Genomic DNA, 21,704 nt, shown 5'->3' with positions numbered 1-21,704 from the left:
AACAAAGAAAGATAATTTAAGCCCAAGATCCCATATCCAAAACATCTCAGACCATAGGATTTTAGAATTCATGATTTTTTAGATTTTGGAGATATAAGACAATGCACATATTTTTAACAGCTATAGTAGGGCCTAGGAGAGCAGACACTAATCAAACATGTCATACATCTGCAGCAACAAATGAAAAGAAAAATTAGACATGGTGAAGTAAATGGATTTATGTGAGGTTTAGTTTTGTTGCTTTACTACAAACTAAAATAAAGAGGGGAAAAAGAAAAAAAAACTTTTTTAGGTTTTAAGTTAGGGCTAAAAATGTGGACGTGTATTAAAAATAATTGGTAGCTATGAGGCCACAGCTAATGATATTCTCTGAGATAAATTGGTAGAATGTTCGGTTTTGCAGAATACAGGATACCTGCTCTTGCATTTGACCTCTCCTTGTAGCTATTGGATGACTTAGATACATTAAGTCATCTAATTCCATGCCCCTAATTTTTCTGATTGCTTTGTCTATGTCACTTATGAACAGACTACAAGGTACTAAAGATTCTTTTATTTCCAATGCTTTAACAAAAGCACAACTTATAAAATCATTGAGGAGGGATAGCTTTGCCAGACTACCAGTCTTGGGAAAACAACATGATTATAAGAAATAAAGACAAGAGCATTAGAAATATATAGCAATAGGGTTTTAAAATTAGACTTATAGTTGATGCTTCTGGAAGAAAGAGAAACTATGAACACTTAGGAAGTGTAAATCTAGTGTAAATCATGAATTAAAAGTATATTGTCTTGTCAAATCTTATTCCAGTTTGTTTTTTGGCATCTCAAGGCATAAATGTTCTTAATTTTGATCTATTGGGATAAAGTACAATTCATTTAACTACATTTACAAAGACAAAATGAACAGAACTTGGTATCTGTTCAACTACTGAACTCACTCTCGGGTGATACCTGTGTCCCTCAGGGGAGCTTCTGGCACTCTGATGCTTCCTGGTGGCCGAAACAAACCCATGTCTTCCCAGTGTATGAGTCTGAGTGGAATGGAATCTACTTACACTGAATGTGAAAAAGATGGGAAAACAGCAGGTCAATCCATGCTGAGGACTTTTTGACAAGGCTGAGATTAGCCACTGACATTCCTGGTAGCACACAAGATAAAATCTGACACCATTCCCACAGTCAAATTCTCTGCTCACCACTCCCAAGCCTAGAACTTGACCTTTGGGTTTGTTTTCACCTGACTCATCCCTAGAAACACAAAAGATCGTTCCTATTGTATCCTAACAAGTAAGTTAAAGGAACAAGTTGGATATTATTGATACACTTGAAAGAATCAAGGGCATCCAATATCCTTTATCTCGCAGCCAAATCAAAGAATCTGCTTTCCCAGAGAATAACAATATTACAGTCCACTGAGTCTTGCTTTTCCAATAATTTCTGTGGCAGCTGGCTACTGGGAAGTTGCTAGGGAATTAAAAGGAGGCAGCATGGGGAGGGGCAGATGGCTCCTTTGGGTTTATTTCGCCAAACATGGCAGCTGTGAAACACACTATCGTTCCAAATGTCCCTATAAAATGCCTGTGTGTGTGTGTGTGTGTTTAGGAGGTGGGTGGGTGGGTGGGGGTTGGCAAAGTAAGGAGGAGCCACAGAGCAGCCATCCTGATGTGTTTCTCTTTCTTCTGCTGTAATGTAAGCCCCAGAGATCACTAAATGCAGATACATAACAAGCAAATCCAGCCAGCACTTGGATCCAGAAGTGTCATCAGCTGCAGGAATCAGTGAAAATGTTTTCTTTACTAAAGTAAAACCCAGGAAGATAGCAACTGAACAGGAAAGAACAAAGGCAACAGTGAAGGATGCAACTTAATTGTCAAAAGTAATTTTAAGAACAGAAAATGTTTATTGTATCATCAATCATCAGAATGAATTTATACTGATATTTGTTTCTGAGCATACAAAATGTTCCAAAGACACCCTAGAAGTACCCCAATAATATGCCTAATATATATTAAGATGCCAGAGATTAATTCCTTAATTAAAACACAAACACACACACACACACACACACACACACACACACACACAGTATATGTGTCTTACCTGATAAAAATAAATCACATAACGAAGATTTTTGAAAATGAGTCTGGGGTTTCTAAGAACAGTGAAAGTATAGCTCTATAATATAATGCCGATAATTGTTCAGATGTTTAGACTAATAAGAACTGAGAAAGAAGCAAATTCACATTTGGGAAAAGAAAATTACTTGTGCTTCTTTTGTTAATGGCCTTTCAGTGTGACATCTGCATTTTAAAGAGCACAGCAGAAACTACCCCCTGCAGTTCTTTTATTCTCTTGGATTTTTCTACATCCTTGGAATTTCCTCACTTTGAAAAGTTTATAAAATTATAAGATCAAATTAACATTTATATAGTCTTGCCAAAGAGGAGGTCCATGTTCATTAGGTGGAATTATGGAAGACTACTGTGTTGGGGGTGGGAAGGGGTTAGGGAGAGAATGTGGTCCTGCTCTGTGTGCACATACGCACATGGGTGAATGCATATGCATGTAAAGTTATCTACCAAAACTTTATATTCAAATTTTTTTAAATTATACAGTAAGACTTATATGCCTTTCTTCAGTGATCCAGTGTTAATTGTTGAATTTATTTAATTTGGTTGAAAATAAGCTTAAACTCTATTATTGTATTAGAGACCTGGTGTATGAGGTGTGTGTGTGGGGGGGGGTTTCCTCAGGCCAGCCTGCACCATCTCACAATTGGGGACCCCTAAGTTCTACATTCTCACTGGCCAAAGACTTCTGTGTCCTGAACTCCAGGTCCCAGGCTGCTTCCGATATTGCCTTAGGTCTGCAATCCACCATGGATATGATGAATACTTTTAAATGTGCCTACTGAAGCCAGAAATGCCCAATAAAGGAGAAAGCCCAGCTTTTCAGCAGGCATCATGGAACCTGACTGGAGGCAGCCCAGAACCTGGTGTAGGCATTGCTAAGAGCTTCCTGAACAGCGGAAACAATTCCAGCTTTGATTTGGTGACTGTCCTCCAGTGAGCACAGGAAAGACGGCCCTGAGCAGTGAGACAGTGTTGCCTCCTCTCCCTTCCTGTCAGCTGTCGCTTCTGCTATCAGAGCGCCTGCCACTAACAGCCTCCCCGCTTGTGATCTGCTGTTTCCAGTCAGTGACCTGGGAAATCAGATGACCAGAGCTGTTAGAACTGGGTGTCAATGGAGAGCCGAGTGCTGAGAGATAGACAGAGATCATCTCCTACAGGAGAGCGGGCAGCAGGCTTCCTGGTAGCCGTTGATTCTCAGAGCTTTTCTTAACCAATTCCGTTCTTGACAGTCTCACAAAGCTGACCGCCACCTGCAAGGTGTTCCTGATGTATGGTACAGTGGAGAATGCACGAGAATGAAAGAGAGATATGAACCTTCTAGGGCAGGTGTCCAGCACCTAACCCGGGAACCTTCAGGCTCAATCTCTCTCTGTTCCACTTTCTCACTAGAAAAATGGGTATAAGCATATAGTCAGTGAAATATAATAAATTAAAAACTATAAACTGCTTTAGAATAGGCTATTATAAAAATAATGATATTTACAAAGAACTATAATTAGTTTTAAAGGTCTACAAACTACATCTGCGGGCCAAATCCAGCCTGCCTTTGTAAATAAATATTTAATGGAACACAGTCTTGCTCTCGTCTTCGTGGACTGTCCATGGCTTTTCTTATGCTACAATGGCAGCATTCAGCAGTTGCATCAGAGATCATCATATGGCCCACAAAGTTGAAATTATCCAATCCTATTTTTTTAAAATATATTTTTATTGATTTTTTACAGTGATGAAGAGAAAGGGATAGAGAGTTAGAAACATTGATGAGAGAGAATCATCGATCAGCTGCCTCTTGCACACCCCCTACTGGGGATGTGCCCGCAACCAAGGCAGATGCCCTTGACCGGAATCGAACCTGGGACCTTTCAGTCCGCAGGTGGACGCTCTATCCACTGAGCCAAACTGGTTTCAGCTATCCAGCCCTTTCCAACAAGTTTTTCTGATCTATCTTCTTAGGAGGTGTTTTATTTTCAAGCAAGTCAGGTTTCATTCCCCCCACACACACACATACAAAAAAAAAAAATCCAATTGCTTAATATGGCGTATTTCACCATGTAAACCATAAGTTTAACAGGAGACCTTCCATCATAATGTTATATTAGTAACATACAAGAAATGCATTACACAAGTTTTCTGCTTGTGAATCCATTACTGTGAACAGAAAAGTCCTTGGCATTATTTAATTTTAGAGGAACAATAAGCACAGAGCTGAGACTTATTTCTGATGTGCATTTTAAGGGGTGGGGGGATCAGTATTACATTATCCTTATTGTGCCTCACAGCAATGAGGGCCGCAAAGCTGCCCAAAGCTGTTGGTGCCAAACACACTGTGGGAGCTGCAAGATGAATCTAAATGACATCTCCAGTGTTTCCCCTTCCTAATCAGGCCTAAGCATCATGGGACATCCGGCAAACCAACAAGCAAAACTGGGTGCCCTCGTCACTCCCAGCCTGGCAGCACTGCTCTTTTAGAGCCAAAAGATGAGGCCCTTCGCTGTGACATAAACAGTCCTCTCTTCGATTGCTTACTTCTTCCCTGAGATGACATGCCCGTCTATGATCCTGAACCTCACCCCAGCGTGCACCTGACCATGCCACCTGTCACGGAAAGAAACGCCTCTTGTGATTCAATATAAAATGGACATGAGGGTAAGTGGCTCTAGAATATGCTTGTGTATTCTACCAAAGAGTTACAGGAATAGAATATTGTAACGTGTTTGTGAAAAACTGAAGACGTTTCATGGCCCATTCTCAACACCTAGGAGAAGGTGGCCCAGGGATTGACCTATCCCCAGTCTCTCTCAACTTTTCACCAAAGCAGACTGTTGGCACAGTTAATTACTGACTTCCTTACTTTGGCTTCAAGCCACTCCCTCTCTCTGACCCCCACCTTTTCTTTCTAGGCCCATTTCTCCCAGTCCTTATCCATTGACACCTCCTGTTTTCCTCTCTGTGGGCTCTGAAGTTGCTCTAGTGCTGAAAGATCTGATAAATGCCTTAGTGTCAATGTATTCCTCTCCTGTATAAAGAGGAGGCAGAGTGCTACAGAAGAGGAGCAAAGAATAGGTCAGTTCATACATACCATTAGAACTAAGATTAACCTTTTTTTAATATATATATTTTATTGTTTTTTTACAGAGAGGAAGAGAGAGGGATAGAGAGCCAGAAATATCAATGAGAGAGGAACATCGACCAGCTGCCTCCTGAACACCCACTACCGGAAACATGCCCGCAACCAAAGTACATGCCCTTGACAGGAATCAAACCTGGGACCTTTCAGTCCGCAGATCGATGCTCTATCCACTGAGCCAAACTGGTTTTGGCTGCACTTAATTCTAACAGGAAGGCATAACTATGATTCCTAATGCACAAATGAGAAAATCGACATGTGAAGAAGCCAAGTCATTTGCCAAGGTCTTATCAGGCCCTGTTGGTAAGCCTGGACTTTATAATATATTTTATTCATTATACTTAACTGTCCCTCAGGTTGATCAGTTACGTAAGAACTCTAAAACTCTCCTAATTTTGTATATATGGTGCAAACAACAAGGGCCCTCATATTGGTTGCACATTTACATAGCAGAGCTACAAATTCCACATCAATAAAATGGAGAATAAGACCTTTCTTTTCTTTCCTAGAATTGTGATAATCAAATATGAAAACAAGCATGAAATCCTGTCCAAACTAGGAGGCAAGGTACACATACAGTATAAGATGGATTATGTTGTATCCATTGTAAACCAGGACATTAGCCATCATTATTAACACACCAGAGTCAAATGTAAAGAAAGTAGCAATTATTTTGGTGAAGTATAGCTCTAAACTGGAATATTATAAACTATCCAGTCTGTTAGTAATACCTGACATATTGTAAAACCACCACTGATTAATCAATAAATATCATGCAACTGTTTCAGTAAAATGCACTCTCCAGGGTACTCCCCGATTCATTTATTAATCACCTTGCCTTATTTGATATGCTCCCAGCATCTGCCTGAGATATGTTACTCTCTAATTATATATTTATCCAAACTTTCTTTAAAAAATTGAAGGTTCAAACTATACATTCGCTATGACATCAAAAGATCAGGTGAGCCACTCCATTTTCAGTTTCCCTGACTCAACTTTTTGGAGTTTTTGTAATTAATTATATTCCATTGTTCCTGGTCATCAATTAACTCAAAAATGTTTCTGAGATGGTGAGTATGCTGAAGGAGGCGGAATTGAATGATAATTTGAGACTGGTAGGACACTAAATTTCTCTCTTGTAAATAATTAAAGTAGATAACGTATGCCTTTATTTATAGCTTCCAGAAATATCCGGCTCGTTCCTGAGCACTGCCCTGTCAGCTAATCATCATTGGTCAGGACCTGACGTGGGCCACTGTGCTTTACTCTCCAGGCCCACCTCCCCCTGAAGCCATCCAACGCAGCCCCCCCCAAAAAAAAGTTAAAGAGGCCACCACAGCATCTCTGGAACTCTCCACCCAGCCAAATGTTTTGATGCATAAAAATGTAAAGGATGAAAAGGGGTAAAATGTCAGTTTACCTGTTTCAATCTCCCAGATGTAAACGGAGTCATCTGCACACCCAACAATTAAAAAGTTCTCCACCGGGTGCCACTTGATCACCTTCACCGGAAAGAGGTGCTTCCGGGCACAGAAGAGGAACCGCTTCTCCTCCAGGTGGAGGAGGGCCACGGAGTGGTCGCCGCACACACAGAAAACCACCTGGTTACTCCTCAGCTGTGGGGGGAGCAAACAGGCAACATCCTTTGTAACTAAACAGCCAAATGCTTCCTTGAACATCGATTCAGACCTTCCCCCTGCTAATGCAACATGTTTATGAAAGCCCCATTAGTAAAAAGACACTCTACAGCCCCCCTCCACCTAACACGCTAGAGGAGAGCTTTAGACACCTCGTAGATTTTAAACCCAACACCCTCTCTCGGGAAGGTCAAGAGATGCAAATAAAAAGGAGAATTCCAGGCCAGATCCACTTGTAAGAAAAATGAAGGACTTGACCATCACTCAGCAAATTCAGGCAGTGTGAGACCAACATCGGAAATAATGCAGAGTGAAATAAACCCCAGAGCTCATTTGTTGCCACAAAAAGAAGCTATTTGTAGACACAAACTTAGGCCCAAGGGTATCATGTGCTGGTATTTTCCACTTAAAGCCTCAAAATGTGATTTGGTGCTGTTCCCAGAACTATACAGATTCTAATCCAAACAGGAAACTCAGTGTGGACACAATTTAAAAGAAGTCAGCATGAGATAGTTCCCAATTAATGTTCCCTCTCAAAGACACAAGGACCAAAAATAGGCTCATAAGGATAAAGGTTCTTAAGATACTTTGGAAAAAGTCAGCACAGTTTAGGTCAAATGGCATCCATGCTGTTGATACTGAAGGTAATCAAGGAGGAGTTTATTGTAGCTCTCTGTGTGCCTTCCCACCACTCATAGGATAGTCAGACCATAGATGCAGGTGGGGTGTGGCGGGTGGGGCAGGAGGAAAGCAGGTAGTGGCTTTTCTACCTTCTGTTTCTTTTCTCATCGCCTTGCTATATGGATGTTCTCACTTTCACAAAGGCAACTAGCCAGTTTCAGCTGCTATGTTTAAAGCATCAGTTGGGATACCTTGAAAATCTCCCAGTGCCCATCATTGATCACATTCAATGGGGCCTTGGGGAGCACATTCTTTTTAAGGAGAATACAGAAATCCTGAGGGAAACAAAGTCCCACAGTGTCAGGTGAATAGATGGGGAGAGCCTGGACTTGAGAATGGAGAAGATGGCATTGCCTCCCCCATATTACTTCCTGGAGAATGTGCACAGCCCACAGCCTCTAGAATGGACAGCCCGATGTACTTCAGATAAAAACATACAAATGTAAACATTAGGCCAATAAGAATCTTTTCTCCAGGCATTTGAATTGTAAAGCTAAAAGAAGGCATAGGGAGAAGCAAGAGGAATGAGCAATCACAGAAAAGTAAACTTCTGAGGTACGGAGACTTGAGGAGTAACCTTGGTTTCTGTATTTCAATCCAAGTTCCACCAGGGCCTTCCTGTAGTGTTTCATATTGTATGTATAACGATTGCCTCTTATGCCCTTTCAGTAACCTCCCTTGTTAATTTGACTTGGTTTGAATGGGTTCTGATCCTTAGAGTTAAATTATCTCTGAGGGAAGCAGAGGTAAAAGGGGTCAGGAGAGGAACTGACTTGGGCTACCATGCTGGAGCTGAGGGAAAAAATAGTTTAAAAAAAGGAAATAAAAGATATAGCAAGATATCCCAAATCAGCACATGGAAGTTTATTATTTTAAGTCAATTAGCTTTATTTCAATGTTTTATTAAATTATTTGTATTGCTGAAATATTGCTTTATTTATGTCTATTAAAAAGCACAGTGTAAGTTTTGTCCAAGTTTACTTAAAGATGATTTTTTATAATCTTACTACAAAGAAATAATTTTTTACATGCCAATTAACTAACTTAAAAATTCAGGAAACTCAAAGGGTGAGTTTAACAAATATATAAGACCTATGGAATTTAAATCTACATTATATAATAAAATTATACTTGAAAGTATTTCCATTTGCCCCACACAAAGTAGATGCTCATCAATTTGTTTATTATTTGTTAAAAATATGGAAGAACAAAAATTTATTTAAGAAAAAGAAAATTTAACTATCAATAGTATTATAAAAATAAATTGTTGAAGGTGAAAATCTTTAATTTGTAAATTCCTATATATTTGATTTCTTTACATTGTCATCACTTTTATAATTTTACTCCATTACAAATTAAAAACTAGGAGAAAACAGACAAGAATGTAAGTACTTTAGAATTAACTGGCTTTTCTGAAGGCAAGAGTTGACAAAACCTTTGCTTTAAAATCAAATTATTTGTTTAAGCTTTAATAATAAAATGCATATAAAAAGATTAGAGAGGAACACATAAAGTCATCTAGCTTTAATGTTAAATAACTTTTAAATTTATGTGTGATATTTTACTATTTGTCTGGACTTACTCTGAAGTTCTCTGGTGGCATCAAAAGACTTGTTACTGGACCAGCTTCCAAAAAGAATTTATGCAAAATTTCTTCAGTGAAGATATCCCACATGATGACACAAGAGTCCTGGTCCCCAGACACCAGCCAACTTTGGTCCAATTTTGAAGAGAGACCATGTGGGTAAAGTAATGAGATAACACTTTGGTGATGGCCTTTGAGGACTTTGTGAGGGAGGGAATCTGAAAAACAACCAACACCAAATAATACAAAAGTTATTTTTGTTCAAGAAATAGCCCTGAGATTGTCTTTTATAAATTTTTAAATTAAGAAAACTATACAAGTGAGGCAATTGGCTAACAAAATTACTAAATAATCTTTGGACAATCTCAAAGGCAAGTGCCTCCTCCTAAGCTAGATCAGAGCTACTGACACCCATTCTCCACACTGTTTCTTCTTTCATTAGTTAACTAAAAAATTTGGAAAGGACCACAGACCACAAACTTTCCTTATTCAAATTAAAATAGGTTCCAAAGAGTGATTATTACTTCTTTAAAGAATCACTATTTACTTATATTTCATCAGGTGTGCCCTCACTTTATATCCCCTGTGCAAACCAAGATAAATAGTAATTCATTTTAAGAGTTAGTGGTCAGGCTTTAGAGCCTCAGCCCACAGACCGAAGGATCCTGGGTTCAATTTCCAGTCAAGGGCATGTGCTCAGTTGCAGGTTCTACCCCAGGCCCCAGGTTGGGGCATGAGTGGGAGGCAACCAATCCATGTGTCTTTCTCACTTTGATGTTTCTCTCTCCCTCCCTCCCCCCAAAAAAAATTGATTTAAAAAAATATCCTTGGATAAGGATTAAAAAAAAAAAAAGAGTTAGTGAAAATAAAACCTACTATTCAAATGCAGTTTTCTGCGTAAGACAAAACAACCCTGGTAAAAACTGCTAAGGTCTTAAGCTTTTTCACTAATTTTAGCAGCAGCCATTGAGCTGTATAAGAGGACATTACTCCTCCTTGGTTCAGTTCATTGCTATTCACAGTTCTATTTCAGTCAATTACTGAGTCACAAGTTAGTAAGAAGCCAAAGTAAGCTGAGAACATTAGTAGACAAGGTGAAAGTTTTTCTTTTTCTTCTTCTTCTTTTTTTAATGAGATTTGGTCTTTACCATTAAGGACCTTGCAATCAAGTAGGATTGGTGGAATAAAACATAGAATACAAATTCATCTACACATCTCTAAATCTCAATCACCTACATTTCCTGCCTTTACTTAAGACAACTTACTACATAAGTCTTTATTTAATAAGTATTCCCTGTTGCAATGCTCAAAGTTGTAGAACAGCATATTTATATTTCATTAACAAAGAATAAAAATTAAAACAGGAAGATACCTTTTTCTACTGTGTGGCAAATATTAAAAAGTTTATCAGTATACAAAGTTGGCTAAGACTTGAGGAATAAGGCATTTGCATAAGCTGTTAGTTTATACACATAGACATTGATGCATGTTCTTTGGAGAACATTTTTAGATAAATTTTCAAAATTAAAAATTCACACAAATGTTGATTCTGTAATTCTGGGAATTAATACTATAAATAATACTCACATATATGTGCAAAGATAGTTAATTCTGCATTGTTTCAGTAGCCAAAGCTTAGAAAAACTTAAACATCCATGAACATTACTTTTAAAAATTAAAATTTGGTAATTATTAATCATTTAAATTAGCTCATAAATAATGTGCTCCAAAATATTTTTTGAGATTTGTTTGAGGACATTTCAGAAAAGTGTGCAGAATATGTTTCCATTTGTATAAAATAATTAAGTACATGCATATTGCTAAGCTGGTATATGCTTATATATGCATAGAATTTTTGAGAAAGGTATAAAGAAATGCACTAGCTGTTGCCTTTGGTGAAGGAAACAAGAAACTCAAGGAAGGACAGAAACACTTCTCATTGTATAATCTTCTGTTTGAATTTTTAGAAAACATATTACTTCAACTTAAAAACATGTTTTAAAGTTATCAAATTTATTAGCAAATGCCGGCAAACTTTTTAAGCTTCAGCAATCTTCTTAGTACAATTTGTTAAAGTTGAAACTTAGGTTAAGTAACATTCAATGACCTTTTAATAGAGAACCTCCTTCCAGAAGCCCTGCTTTGGCAGCACTCAAAGCCTGAGTAATGACAATGTTCCCATCTTCACAGCCACATACTAGTTTATCAAGACTTGGGACATACACTGATGAAGTGACCACCACAGTTCCAGCTCCATCTTTAAACCCAGAGAAGTAGTCGATAATGCTTTGTGACATGATATGATGCTTATCAAAATTATCTTGAAGGGTCCAGGTGGTAGTTATGGGTATCTCTAAAAGGAAAACATACGAGAAGGGAAATTTTGGTTTATATAGCCAGCATAGATTGGGAAAATATTATCAAGACACCATCCGTTGAGGGGTACAAAGAGATTCCTTTGTTAACCTAATTGTGGCTATAGGCATAAAAGTTCTCCTGAATCCGCTGTCTTCATTCCAAATGCAATTTATCGGCCCTCCATCCTTCGAGGAGCCTTGAAGAATAAATGTGTATGAATGCATTCATTTTAGACTTAGGTTTACTGAACAGAACTGAGGCACTACTGCAGTGATGCAAACTGTAAGACCAATCTCATGAGTTCTCCATTTGCTTTAGCAATGTTAAGAAAGAAAATTGGAGGTTTTTTAGTTGTGTGAGATAAAGGGAAGGAATTTGTTATTTTAATGTCAAGGATAGGAACATCTCAAAATTGTACCATAACCCTAGGCAACTATCTATGGCTACCAAACGTGCCGGTTACCATTTTATGTAGCTGACAATCCAAGCATGAGAACTGGGCATTGGACAGGCTCAGGAAGTGAGAGAGGCTTGGCATTCAGGACAGCAGAAGGCAAGGTAAAGCCAATCTATCTCGCTATGAACTGACCTCGTGGCCTTAGGATCCACATGCAACAGTGACTGTGAAACCCTCGACCCCAAAACTTAGACTAGCACCAAGAGTTGTCATGAATGTCTATGGCTCTCATTACAAAGAAGGTTGACTGGACATTTAATGCTGCGGCTGTAAGTAGAACAGACACGAAAAATGCTAGAGCCGCCATCAAGTGGCCTCAGCAGTGGGCATGGCATATTTTTTAACTCTTAAGATTGGCTTGTAAGAAACTTTTCCACACACTACACCAAGCTCTTAGTCTATTTCTCGATCCATTTCTAATTAATTTAGGTCTAAAGAAACCATTTTGAGAACATTTGGGACAGGGACACTAAAAGTGATACCAGTGAAGTAATTTACTGATGGAAACGCAAGTATAAAGAACCATGATTCAGCTGTACCCCAGACAAAGATTCACAGAGGTGACAAACTGGTTAGGAATAAATGGAAAAGAGTAAAATGGGGTTCTTCAATTTGGAACACACTGTTTCAGGAGTTTGAAAGTTCTCCACAATAACATTAATGTTGAGGATTTCAGTGTTTTATTCTAAGAAGAAATAAAATAAGCAAATGTGAAATCATCTAGCCATTCAAATTTCCAGGTGTTTTAGTGCCAGTGTTTATATATGTGCTTCATGTTCGAAGCAGCTGTAATAATCCCCATAGAGAAATTGGCTGAAAAAGGGGGTACAGCATATGGACAAGACAAAATAAAAAAATATGAATACGGTGTAGCAGCCTGCTCTATATTGTTATTGCCAGCATCCATTTTACTTCAATAAGACATCACTCATGTTAAATTAATGTTATTTTGTATTATATTGGCTGTATAGCTGCTTAAGATCTATAAGGGATTTATGTTGGCATCTAGTGCATAATAGTACATGAGAAATTCTTTCCTGTTTGTAGCTCATGTTACTCAACTTAGAAAAGCACAGAGTTAATTATAAACTGGTTCTCAGGAGACATGGGAAAGTCGTCTTACCTCCAGGAGAGCCATCAGACTTGGACACAGGAACATCGGGGATGTGCCACAAAGTAATTCTCCCTGAAACTTCTCCAGAGAAAAGTACCTTATAGAAAGGCTCTTTCCTTTCATTCATGTAGCCCATAACACAGGGCAGGCTCTGGTCAAAACAAGAAGTTAGCTTTTATGAGGGAAGATTTCCAAGCATAAAATGACAGCCACTGCTTTTAAATGAAGGAACAAAACTTCATAGATGAACTAAGTTTTAATTCCCACTGATTCTAAATTTTCAAGTACTTATAATCTTTTATTCAAGACAAAAACATTTTTATAGAATAAAAAGAAATGCCGTCAGGTAGACTTCAGAGTTAATAAGAATATCTAACATTTATTGAACATGTTCTGTTTGTATATTATATATACTACTAGGAATTTTGCATGTATTCAGTTAAATAATCCTCTCAGTAATCCTGTGAAGTTAGTACTATTATTGTCTTCACTCTACAGATGAATAAACTGAGAGTGAAGATTTAATTTATTGAAGGTGATATAGACGGTAGTGAACTGGAGCCCAGCAATTCTGTCTCAAGAGTCCATATCTTGATAACAATACTCCACTGTCCACTAAGAAGGCTTCATTTTTTATGTTCCATCTATCCATTAAAATAGTAACAACTAATGTTTGTATAGTAATTTTGTGTAATTAATATACTTTCCACTTTCTATTGACCTTTTTTTTTTCTTTTCAAATTCAACATACTTGATATCAAATTTCCTGTGGCCACAAAAAGAAAAATTAGAATGAGTCCATAAATTGTTAAAATATGTATACTATACGACTGTAATTAAAAAATGTTTAATTTTTAAAAAGAAGACTAAGAAAGTGAATTTCTTCATCAGAAAATACATATTTGAAGGTCCAAACTTAAATAAAGTAGTGGGGAAATTCTATAATTTATCTTTAGAAAATATTAGGGGCCAAAATACTGCTACATTCAATCCTCACAACAAAGCTACAAAGTAAGTAAATATTGTTATTCTACTTGTGGAGATAAGGAAACTTAAAATAGAATGAAAATAAGAAACGAATCCAAGACAGTTCAAAAAAGATATGTAATCCTCTATAATCCTAAGAAATGAAAAGAAAAACAGTTGATATGAAGTCAGTTCTCTGAATAAACCTTGCTTTGTCTTGTTTTTAAGATTCAGGAGGCAATATGGGGTCTTAGAGTTCTCATAGCCACATCATTGTAAGTGTTAGAATGGTGTTGATAAAACTTGGTTAAATTAACTTCTCAAATACTCTCAGCCTTTAGGAACCTTAGAATTGAACACCAGTCCAGCCTCCCGTCATATGTTGATGAGAATGAAGCTCTGAGAGGCTGGTGGGTTACTCAAGTTGGGGCAGCGCATCTCTTCCCTCCCAGCAACTTGTGCTGTTGTTCCCTCACTAGTTTGGCAATTCACCTGAATGCCTGACCAGAGTCTCTTACCATATGAATTCTGATCGTTCATATCAGGATCAGTACCCATGACAAAGAGTATCCATTCTCCAAGATGTAATAAAATAGTCATTGAGAGTGAATTCTCGGGGGCTAACTGCCTGGATTCAAATACTGGTTTTAGCACATACTAACTCTATTAAAGGAGCTAATTACTTTAGACAATTTACTTAACTTTTTTATGTCTCATGGTCCCTAGCCATGGAATGAAAGCTAATAAAGACACCTACTATGGCCCAGCCTATGTGACTCAGTGGTAGAACATTGAACAATGAACCAGGAGGTCACGGTTCAATTCCCAATCAGGGTACATGCCTGGTTGCAAGCTCAATTCCACAGTATGAGGCATGCAGGGGGAAGCCAAGCAATGATTCTTTCTCATCATGGATGTTTCAATCTCTCTCTTCTTCCCCCTTCCTCTCTGAAATCAATAAAAACATATTTAAAATATAAAGGCACCTACTATGTGGGATTACTGTCAGGACTGAGTTGATGAGGTAAGGTGCTTGGAATGGGGCCAGGCATTTGGTACATACTCAACAAATATTAACCAGTCTTATTATCCACTTTCAGAACAACTGAGAAACTCAATCCAGAGACCCAGTACCAGACTCCCCAGCCAAACTACCTTGTCTCAAATCCCGAGAATTAACCTCTCTGAACATCAGTTTTAAAATGGGAACATGGTGGTTACTCGTGTAAATGAAGCCATGTGTATGTATGACAATTACAAGAACTATCATCTCCATCATTGTCATTACTCAGTTCACGCACCCAAATGTCTTACCTGCAACCCTCAGGTTGTTTGTATCCCTGTTACTCTCTCTTAGACTGCAGTCTTACTCCTCAACAAAGACCCTGGGAAGCCTGGCTCCTCATCGTATCAGCCACAGGCCTCATCAGATATGACTGAAAGCTTGGAAGACTAAGAAAGCTGCTGAAAGGACGGGGAGGCCAGTTCTTGCTACTACAGCTGCATGAGCAGGTATGTCCCCTGCATCACAAAGGGTGACCCTGAGAGCATATCACTATCAATTTAGTTCTATCTATCCATTCCTCCCCCAAAAAACCCAGTCAACATTAAATGCTTACACAGCACCCTTTCCTAAGCTCTCCAGGTCTAACAAACTCATCTCCCCACTCCACCAACATGCTTTCACCACCTAATTGCAAGCGCCACTAAGAAGTCTTATAATGAGTGAGTAGTGATGATGTTTTGAATAAGGAGAATAATACCTGACTTCCTTTTTTTGTCTGGATAAAGGGGGAGCAAGGGTCTAGGGTAGATCATCATCTCTCAGTTTTAGACCATTCTGGTATATTGCACTGGTTTACAAGCACTACAGACACAACTTTCTAAACAACAAGCCCTGGTAGAGGGCCCATCAATATTTATCTTCACATTTTGAGAAACAAAACAAGGTAGCTTCCCAGAAGATTAGTATGTTTTAAAGTTGCTCTGGAATTGCTGTATTTTTTCCTTATAATTATGTGTACAAAGTTTATACTTGCAGTAGACTAGAAGCTCCTTAAGGACACTACATATATGTAACTTTTAGGGAAAACTGTGCTTTGTAAAACTGCAATCTAGAGGTAAAAAAGGAAAAAAGAGCAGGCCCTTTCAAAAGAACTAAAAACGCCTCTTGAGTCGGCCACAATGCTGCTTTTGTGATCAACGGGACACAGATGCAGTGCTGCCCGCGGAGGAAGGCAGAAATAGCACCAAATGCCATAATCCCGAGGTCTGCCTACGCCCCAGCGGTACCAGTAGTTCTAATTTTTGGCTGACAGCTTCTTAATCAACTTTTTTGCAACAAAACCTCACAGATATGTCAGCGGAACAATCGCTGAACTGTAGGATTTCCGACAGCTATGCTGGCTGATTATGCAAACCGTCACTCTATTACAATTAACATGCTTCCTTGGTTGACACATCAGTGATTCAAAACTCTTCCATTCTCCATGAAATACCATTTTGATAATTAACTGATCACTAAGTCCAATAGGTTTAAAAAAAAACACACCACTGTGGTTAACACTACTATAACAAAATAACTGCTTAAATCTTCAGGCTTCACAGAGTGTCAAAGATATAATTCTGCCAAGTAAAAGCTCACAATTATATCCTCAAATTTGTAAGGATTCATAAATAAATGTGTTTTAATTAGATCTGATATTCATAAAAAGAGCTAAATATATGTGAAAATGATGTCAGTATTTTTTTAAAAAGTGAGATATAAACATTTTGATAAAGTTTAAAAATTGGAAAGATACATTAAAAGATTAATCTTGTATCAAACCATATATTAAAAAGATCACTGAAAAGTGTGTGGTGTGTGGTGTGTGTGTGTGTGTGTGTGTGAGTGTATGTACAGAGAGAGAGAAACCAAATAAAATAAAATGTTGGCAACTGGTGGATCTAAGCAAAAGGTAAATGACTGATGATTGAAATAATTTTGCAACTTTTCAAATGTTTAAAAAGTTTTCCAATTACAGTGAGTAAATACACATGATAAAACATACTTACAATGAATATTTATGGTGGTAGAGTTGGAATTTTCATTCCTCCTTCTTAAAAACATTTATCATTTTTCTATAACAGATAAGCATTTTTTAATAAGACTTGAAGACAGGGTGTGTTTTTTTTTAAAATGCAAAATTTTCTCTTTAGTAGCCACTAACTGTTAGATTTGATTTTCTCATTAACAAATTGATGTGATTCTTCAATTCAGTTTTTCAAGCCTGAGTCTGTTACAGACAAAGCAGCACTTAACTGAGAACCGGAGCGAAACAGCACTGAGCAGCCCCTTTTCTTGCATTACCTTATTTTCCTGCACAGACGCAGAGCACAGTAAATGAGGATAAATGGTCTCTCTAAGCACTCTTCCATCAGCAGGGTATATGCTTTTTGAAAGCCCACTGCGTAGCAGAAAAAAAAAAAAAAAGCAAAGTTTAGAACTTTGGGGCTCTTTATTCGTGTGCGTGTTTTGTGTTTTTTTTTTCCCCTCCCCAATTTCAAAAGCCGGATGGTACCATTCAAGTTTCTAAACTCTAGTTAGAAATTGTTGGATTAATAATTACAAGTGACTTTTTGAAAGCCCAGCACCAGCTGTACAAGTTATACATGGCTAATCTCATTCCTCCATCCCCTGCTGTTTTATACAAAGGCCCAAGCCCACCAAGCCCAGAGTAAATCTTCCAGTGCCAAAGTTGTTTTGTTCTGGTTTTTGATCATGGGCAGCATGCGGGGATCTTTCCATAATAAACCTCCCAAAGTTCATTTCCAACCTGAATGTTTTGTATGCCGCTCCCATCTGAGCCCACCTGTTCAGCAGCTGATAGATGTAACTGTGACCATCTTCTGTCCAGATGATGATTCTGTGAGCAGCAAGCACCTCCCCGCCAGCAAAGAGCTGCCCACGTCTACTGACTTCAGTCCGCAGAAGGGAAAAATCGCAATAATCGTAAACCTAAAGCCCAAAATGAATGATACACATTAGCAAAAGCTTCCGATCTAACCTGCCAATGAGGTGAAAGATAAGTTGTGCTCTTCAAGACTATTTAGTTTACAGTATTAATGCAACAACATACTAAGTATTGATGATAGCCCACACTGTACTCGGTATTAAGATATTCTGCTAGTACTTATTTTTTCTTATTGTCCTAAGGTAGGTTTCAGTAGGTAAACATTATTTGGCTAATATGTCCATTAAGCACAGAGATTAGAAATCCTAAAATCTCTCTATAGTTTTATTCTTCCCATATGGGTAATCTACTTTAACATTTGAAAACGTGCTACACAAAAACGTCTAAATAGTAGAGATCATGTGTTAGACCATACGCTTAATATTTTTGTTTTAAAATATATCAGCATATACATAAGACAATATAGAGTCATTAACTGAACCCCGTATATGAAACACCAAAGGAAAAGAGAGTGCTATCAAGTGATGATAACTTTGCTTTTTTTTTTTTTTTTAATCTTCTTGGAGACATCAGTGAATCTATTTACAAAAAAAGAAATATACATTCCCTAAAAAACAAATGTAGTGACAAAGCAAACAAAGAAATACATCCTATATAATAAAAGGGTAATATGCGAATTGGCTGAGCAGCAGAATGACTGGTCACTATGAAGCACACTGACCACCAGGGAGCAGATGCTCAACACAGGAGCTGCCCCCTGGTGGTCAGTGCACTCCCACAGCGGGAGCACCACTCAGCCAGAAGCCAGGCTCATGGCTGGTGAGTGCAGCAGCGGTGGCAGGAACAAGGGCACCTGAACTGCAAAAGGGTGCAGGCTGGACAGAGGGACTCCCCTCGCCCCCTGAGAGCACAAATGTCATATGTCGTGCACCGGACCTCTAGTATATAAATAGGGCCGATTTATGTGGGTGAAAGTATTAGTTTTATTTTTAATTCTAAAGATCAAGCGTTAACTTTTGAAAATAATCTAGAGATAAATGTTCTTTATTAATATGGTTTGTTATCAATGATAAGAGCACTTACTATTACATTTGCCTCCTGAGAGGCAAAACAGCATAACTAATAACAGTCAGGCAAAAAAGACAGGTCATCCATGCTGTGGTCATAATATAATAAAGTGTTTGTATCATATTTTAAATCATATCCTTACAACAATTTCACTGAACAAGAAAAAAAATTAAAAATTATATTTGTATAGCATTGGCATTTATTATGTTGTTTTATAATACCTTCCAACATCTAGAAAATACCACCAATAGAAGTCTCTCTGTATATGTGCAAAATCGTATTGTCCGGCAGTTCAGGGAGTCAAGAAATTTGGATTCCTTTTCATAGACATCTTGCTTTTCCTTCAAAAGGAATAAAAACATTTTAGTACAAGTTATAGGTCATTTACTATACATGCCACTGTATCAGATTTGTTTCTCTGAACACCTGAAGTAGATCACACCATTATTAAAAAAATGAAAAGTACCCCCGTTTCCTTTTTAAATTTCTGAACTCCGAAGTTACTTTGCAAAAAATAGCATGAGCAGGAAACCCATGTGGATTCAAGAATTCATCATGTAAACTCACTCAACAAATATTCTATGGGGGTCTAGGCTGGATTCTGAGAATGTTAAGACTGAGTTACTGACATTCAGACTTGGCAGAAAGACAAACCAAAAAGAAAAAGGAAAATAAAATTTCAAAACCCTGCAGTATCTTAATTGCTATCACAGGAAAATACACAAAATGCTTTGACAAGATCGAAGAGTGGCCAGACACTATATTCTCAATCTGAAAATGCTGGGTGTGTGTTTCTTGGGCTCAGGATGCCAATACAGTCCCGGGCTTCCTCATTCAAGACACTCCGGAGAGCCCAGAGCCCCAGGGGGCAGCCAAACAATTCCTGCACCAGCAAGCACAACAAATGTATGACTGTGCTTTTGTCCATCACCTCAACTTGTAGCCTACAGCCAGGGAGCAGGGGAATACACTGGACTACCAGGGTATGTGACCCCCGGCTGCACATAGTCATCTCCCTGCCACTGCTCTCACACACACACACACACACACACACACAGAAAAAAGCAGGTCTCCTGATGTAAGGGACAGAATGAGATTCTCCTACAATTTATATTTTTAATTAAAACATAATCTCTCTGTGTGTGTGTGTGTGTGTGTGTGTGTGTGTGTGTGTGTGTATAAAACATTTGCATGTGCATGGAGAAAAGAATGGAAGGACACAATTCATCTGCTTCCAATGCCCACCCCTGGCACTAGAAGCAGGAAGAGGAATAGGAGAAGCACACACAGAGATACACAGAGATAAAACGTAGTCTCTTTTATAGTATTTGAACTTCTAAAAATAAGCATGCACTATCCCTGTAATTTTTAAAATGTCCATAAATATGGATGGAGAAAAAAAAGTTTCAAAGCCAACCTGAATGCTGTTGATAGATGACGAGAGATCCCACACTTTGAGTTCCCCTGTAACTGATACCACCAAGAGAGAATCTTCTGCAAAAACAACAATGGTTGCAGATAAGTGACCACTGCAGTAACTGGCAGATATACAGATCATTTCATGGTCATTTAGGGACTATGCAGGGCTATGCCAGTGAAAAATATTCAGCTTTGTTGTTTTCTTAAATAAACATTTTAGATTAGGTTTTACATCGATTTTAACGTTCCAAAGAGACCCCATAACAAAAGGAGAGCCGCTCTAAAAGCAGAACCACATAAACACCATCCTGTTGGCAATATCGCACCTTCCTATCCCAGACGTCAGTATGGAACCAGCCTTTCTTTCCCTGGGCAGTCACTCGTTATAGAAATGGAATTCTCTTCACTAGCACATCTAGAAGATACAGCAGGATGAGAGGTCCAAGAGTCCTGCTAAGCCACAAGAAACTCATTCTTGTTACGTTTCAAAACGTACCAACCAGAGTTGGGTGGTGCCCACACAGGTTCTCCTCTTTCCACATTTTACCCTTGTGCTGACTTTCCAACAACACCCTGAACCAATTGCCTGGGTGTCCCCGTTTTTCTTAATCTGGTTTAAGGAACTATCCCCACTACCAAGTAACATAAAGAATCATTCTAGATGCTTGCCCAATAACTTAACCAATAGTTCAAAGTCATATTTTCATATACAGCCTCTTTGTGCTATGTATTACCCGGCCGTTACCTTGAATTCTCATGGAGTGAACGATGCACATGCAATTGACCCAGTCAGGAGACTGGGACGATGTGAACGTGTGAACTAGAACCAAGGTTTTGGCGTCAATTATAAGAACGTCTTGATATTCTCCACAGCATAGAAGCCAGCCTTCTCCTGTCATCCGGAACGAGCAGTGGTAATACTGTGCAAATGGAATTCAAGCAAAAATGCAATTATCACTAGCCATTAACATAAATTCTCTGGATTTTAATTTTATCATCTATTCGATTAAGGTATCAGACTGAAGAGCAACTAAAAGTTCTTTGACTTAGGTTATTTCCCACTTCTAAAGTGTTGATTTTGCACTTTAGTCTCATTTGTATTTCATAATTTATTTATAGAAAGGGGGATCTTTCGTGAAGTGGGAACATTATTCCAAATCATGGAAAGTTCGCAAGTCTATTATTTCTGGAGTGATGTGTAGAA

At 38.3% G+C, this 21,704-nt stretch overlaps 1 protein-coding gene across 4 annotated transcripts in view; it reads right to left on the bottom strand.

Annotated features, from left to right (window-relative positions):
• Positions 1-21,704, bottom strand: part of WDR72 (WD repeat domain 72) — a 172,015-nt gene that overhangs the window by 120,534 nt on the left and 29,777 nt on the right. For all 4 annotated transcript variants that reach the window (XM_045582387.1, XM_036441441.2, XM_036441448.2 and 1 more), the window contains 9 exons: positions 21,246-21,420; positions 20,499-20,575; positions 19,303-19,422; positions 17,912-18,057; positions 17,410-17,506; positions 13,104-13,245; positions 11,273-11,518; positions 9,163-9,383; positions 6,683-6,878 (listed from right to left, as the gene is read on the bottom strand). In XM_045582387.1, the coding sequence (XP_045438343.1) occupies positions 6,683-6,878; positions 9,163-9,383; positions 11,273-11,518; positions 13,104-13,245; positions 17,410-17,506; positions 17,912-18,057; positions 19,303-19,422; positions 20,499-20,575; positions 21,246-21,420 (1,420 nt within the window). The remainder of the gene's footprint in view (positions 1-6,682; positions 6,879-9,162; positions 9,384-11,272; positions 11,519-13,103; positions 13,246-17,409; positions 17,507-17,911; positions 18,058-19,302; positions 19,423-20,498; positions 20,576-21,245; positions 21,421-21,704) is intronic.

The sequence above is a fragment of the Pipistrellus kuhlii genome, unplaced genomic scaffold (genome assembly GCF_014108245.1).
Source record: "Pipistrellus kuhlii isolate mPipKuh1 unplaced genomic scaffold, mPipKuh1.p scaffold_m20_p_1, whole genome shotgun sequence".
NCBI lineage: Eukaryota > Metazoa > Chordata > Mammalia > Chiroptera > Vespertilionidae > Pipistrellus > Pipistrellus kuhlii.
Note: the sequence above shows the minus strand (reverse complement) of the source record. Positions and strands in the feature narration are given on the sequence as shown.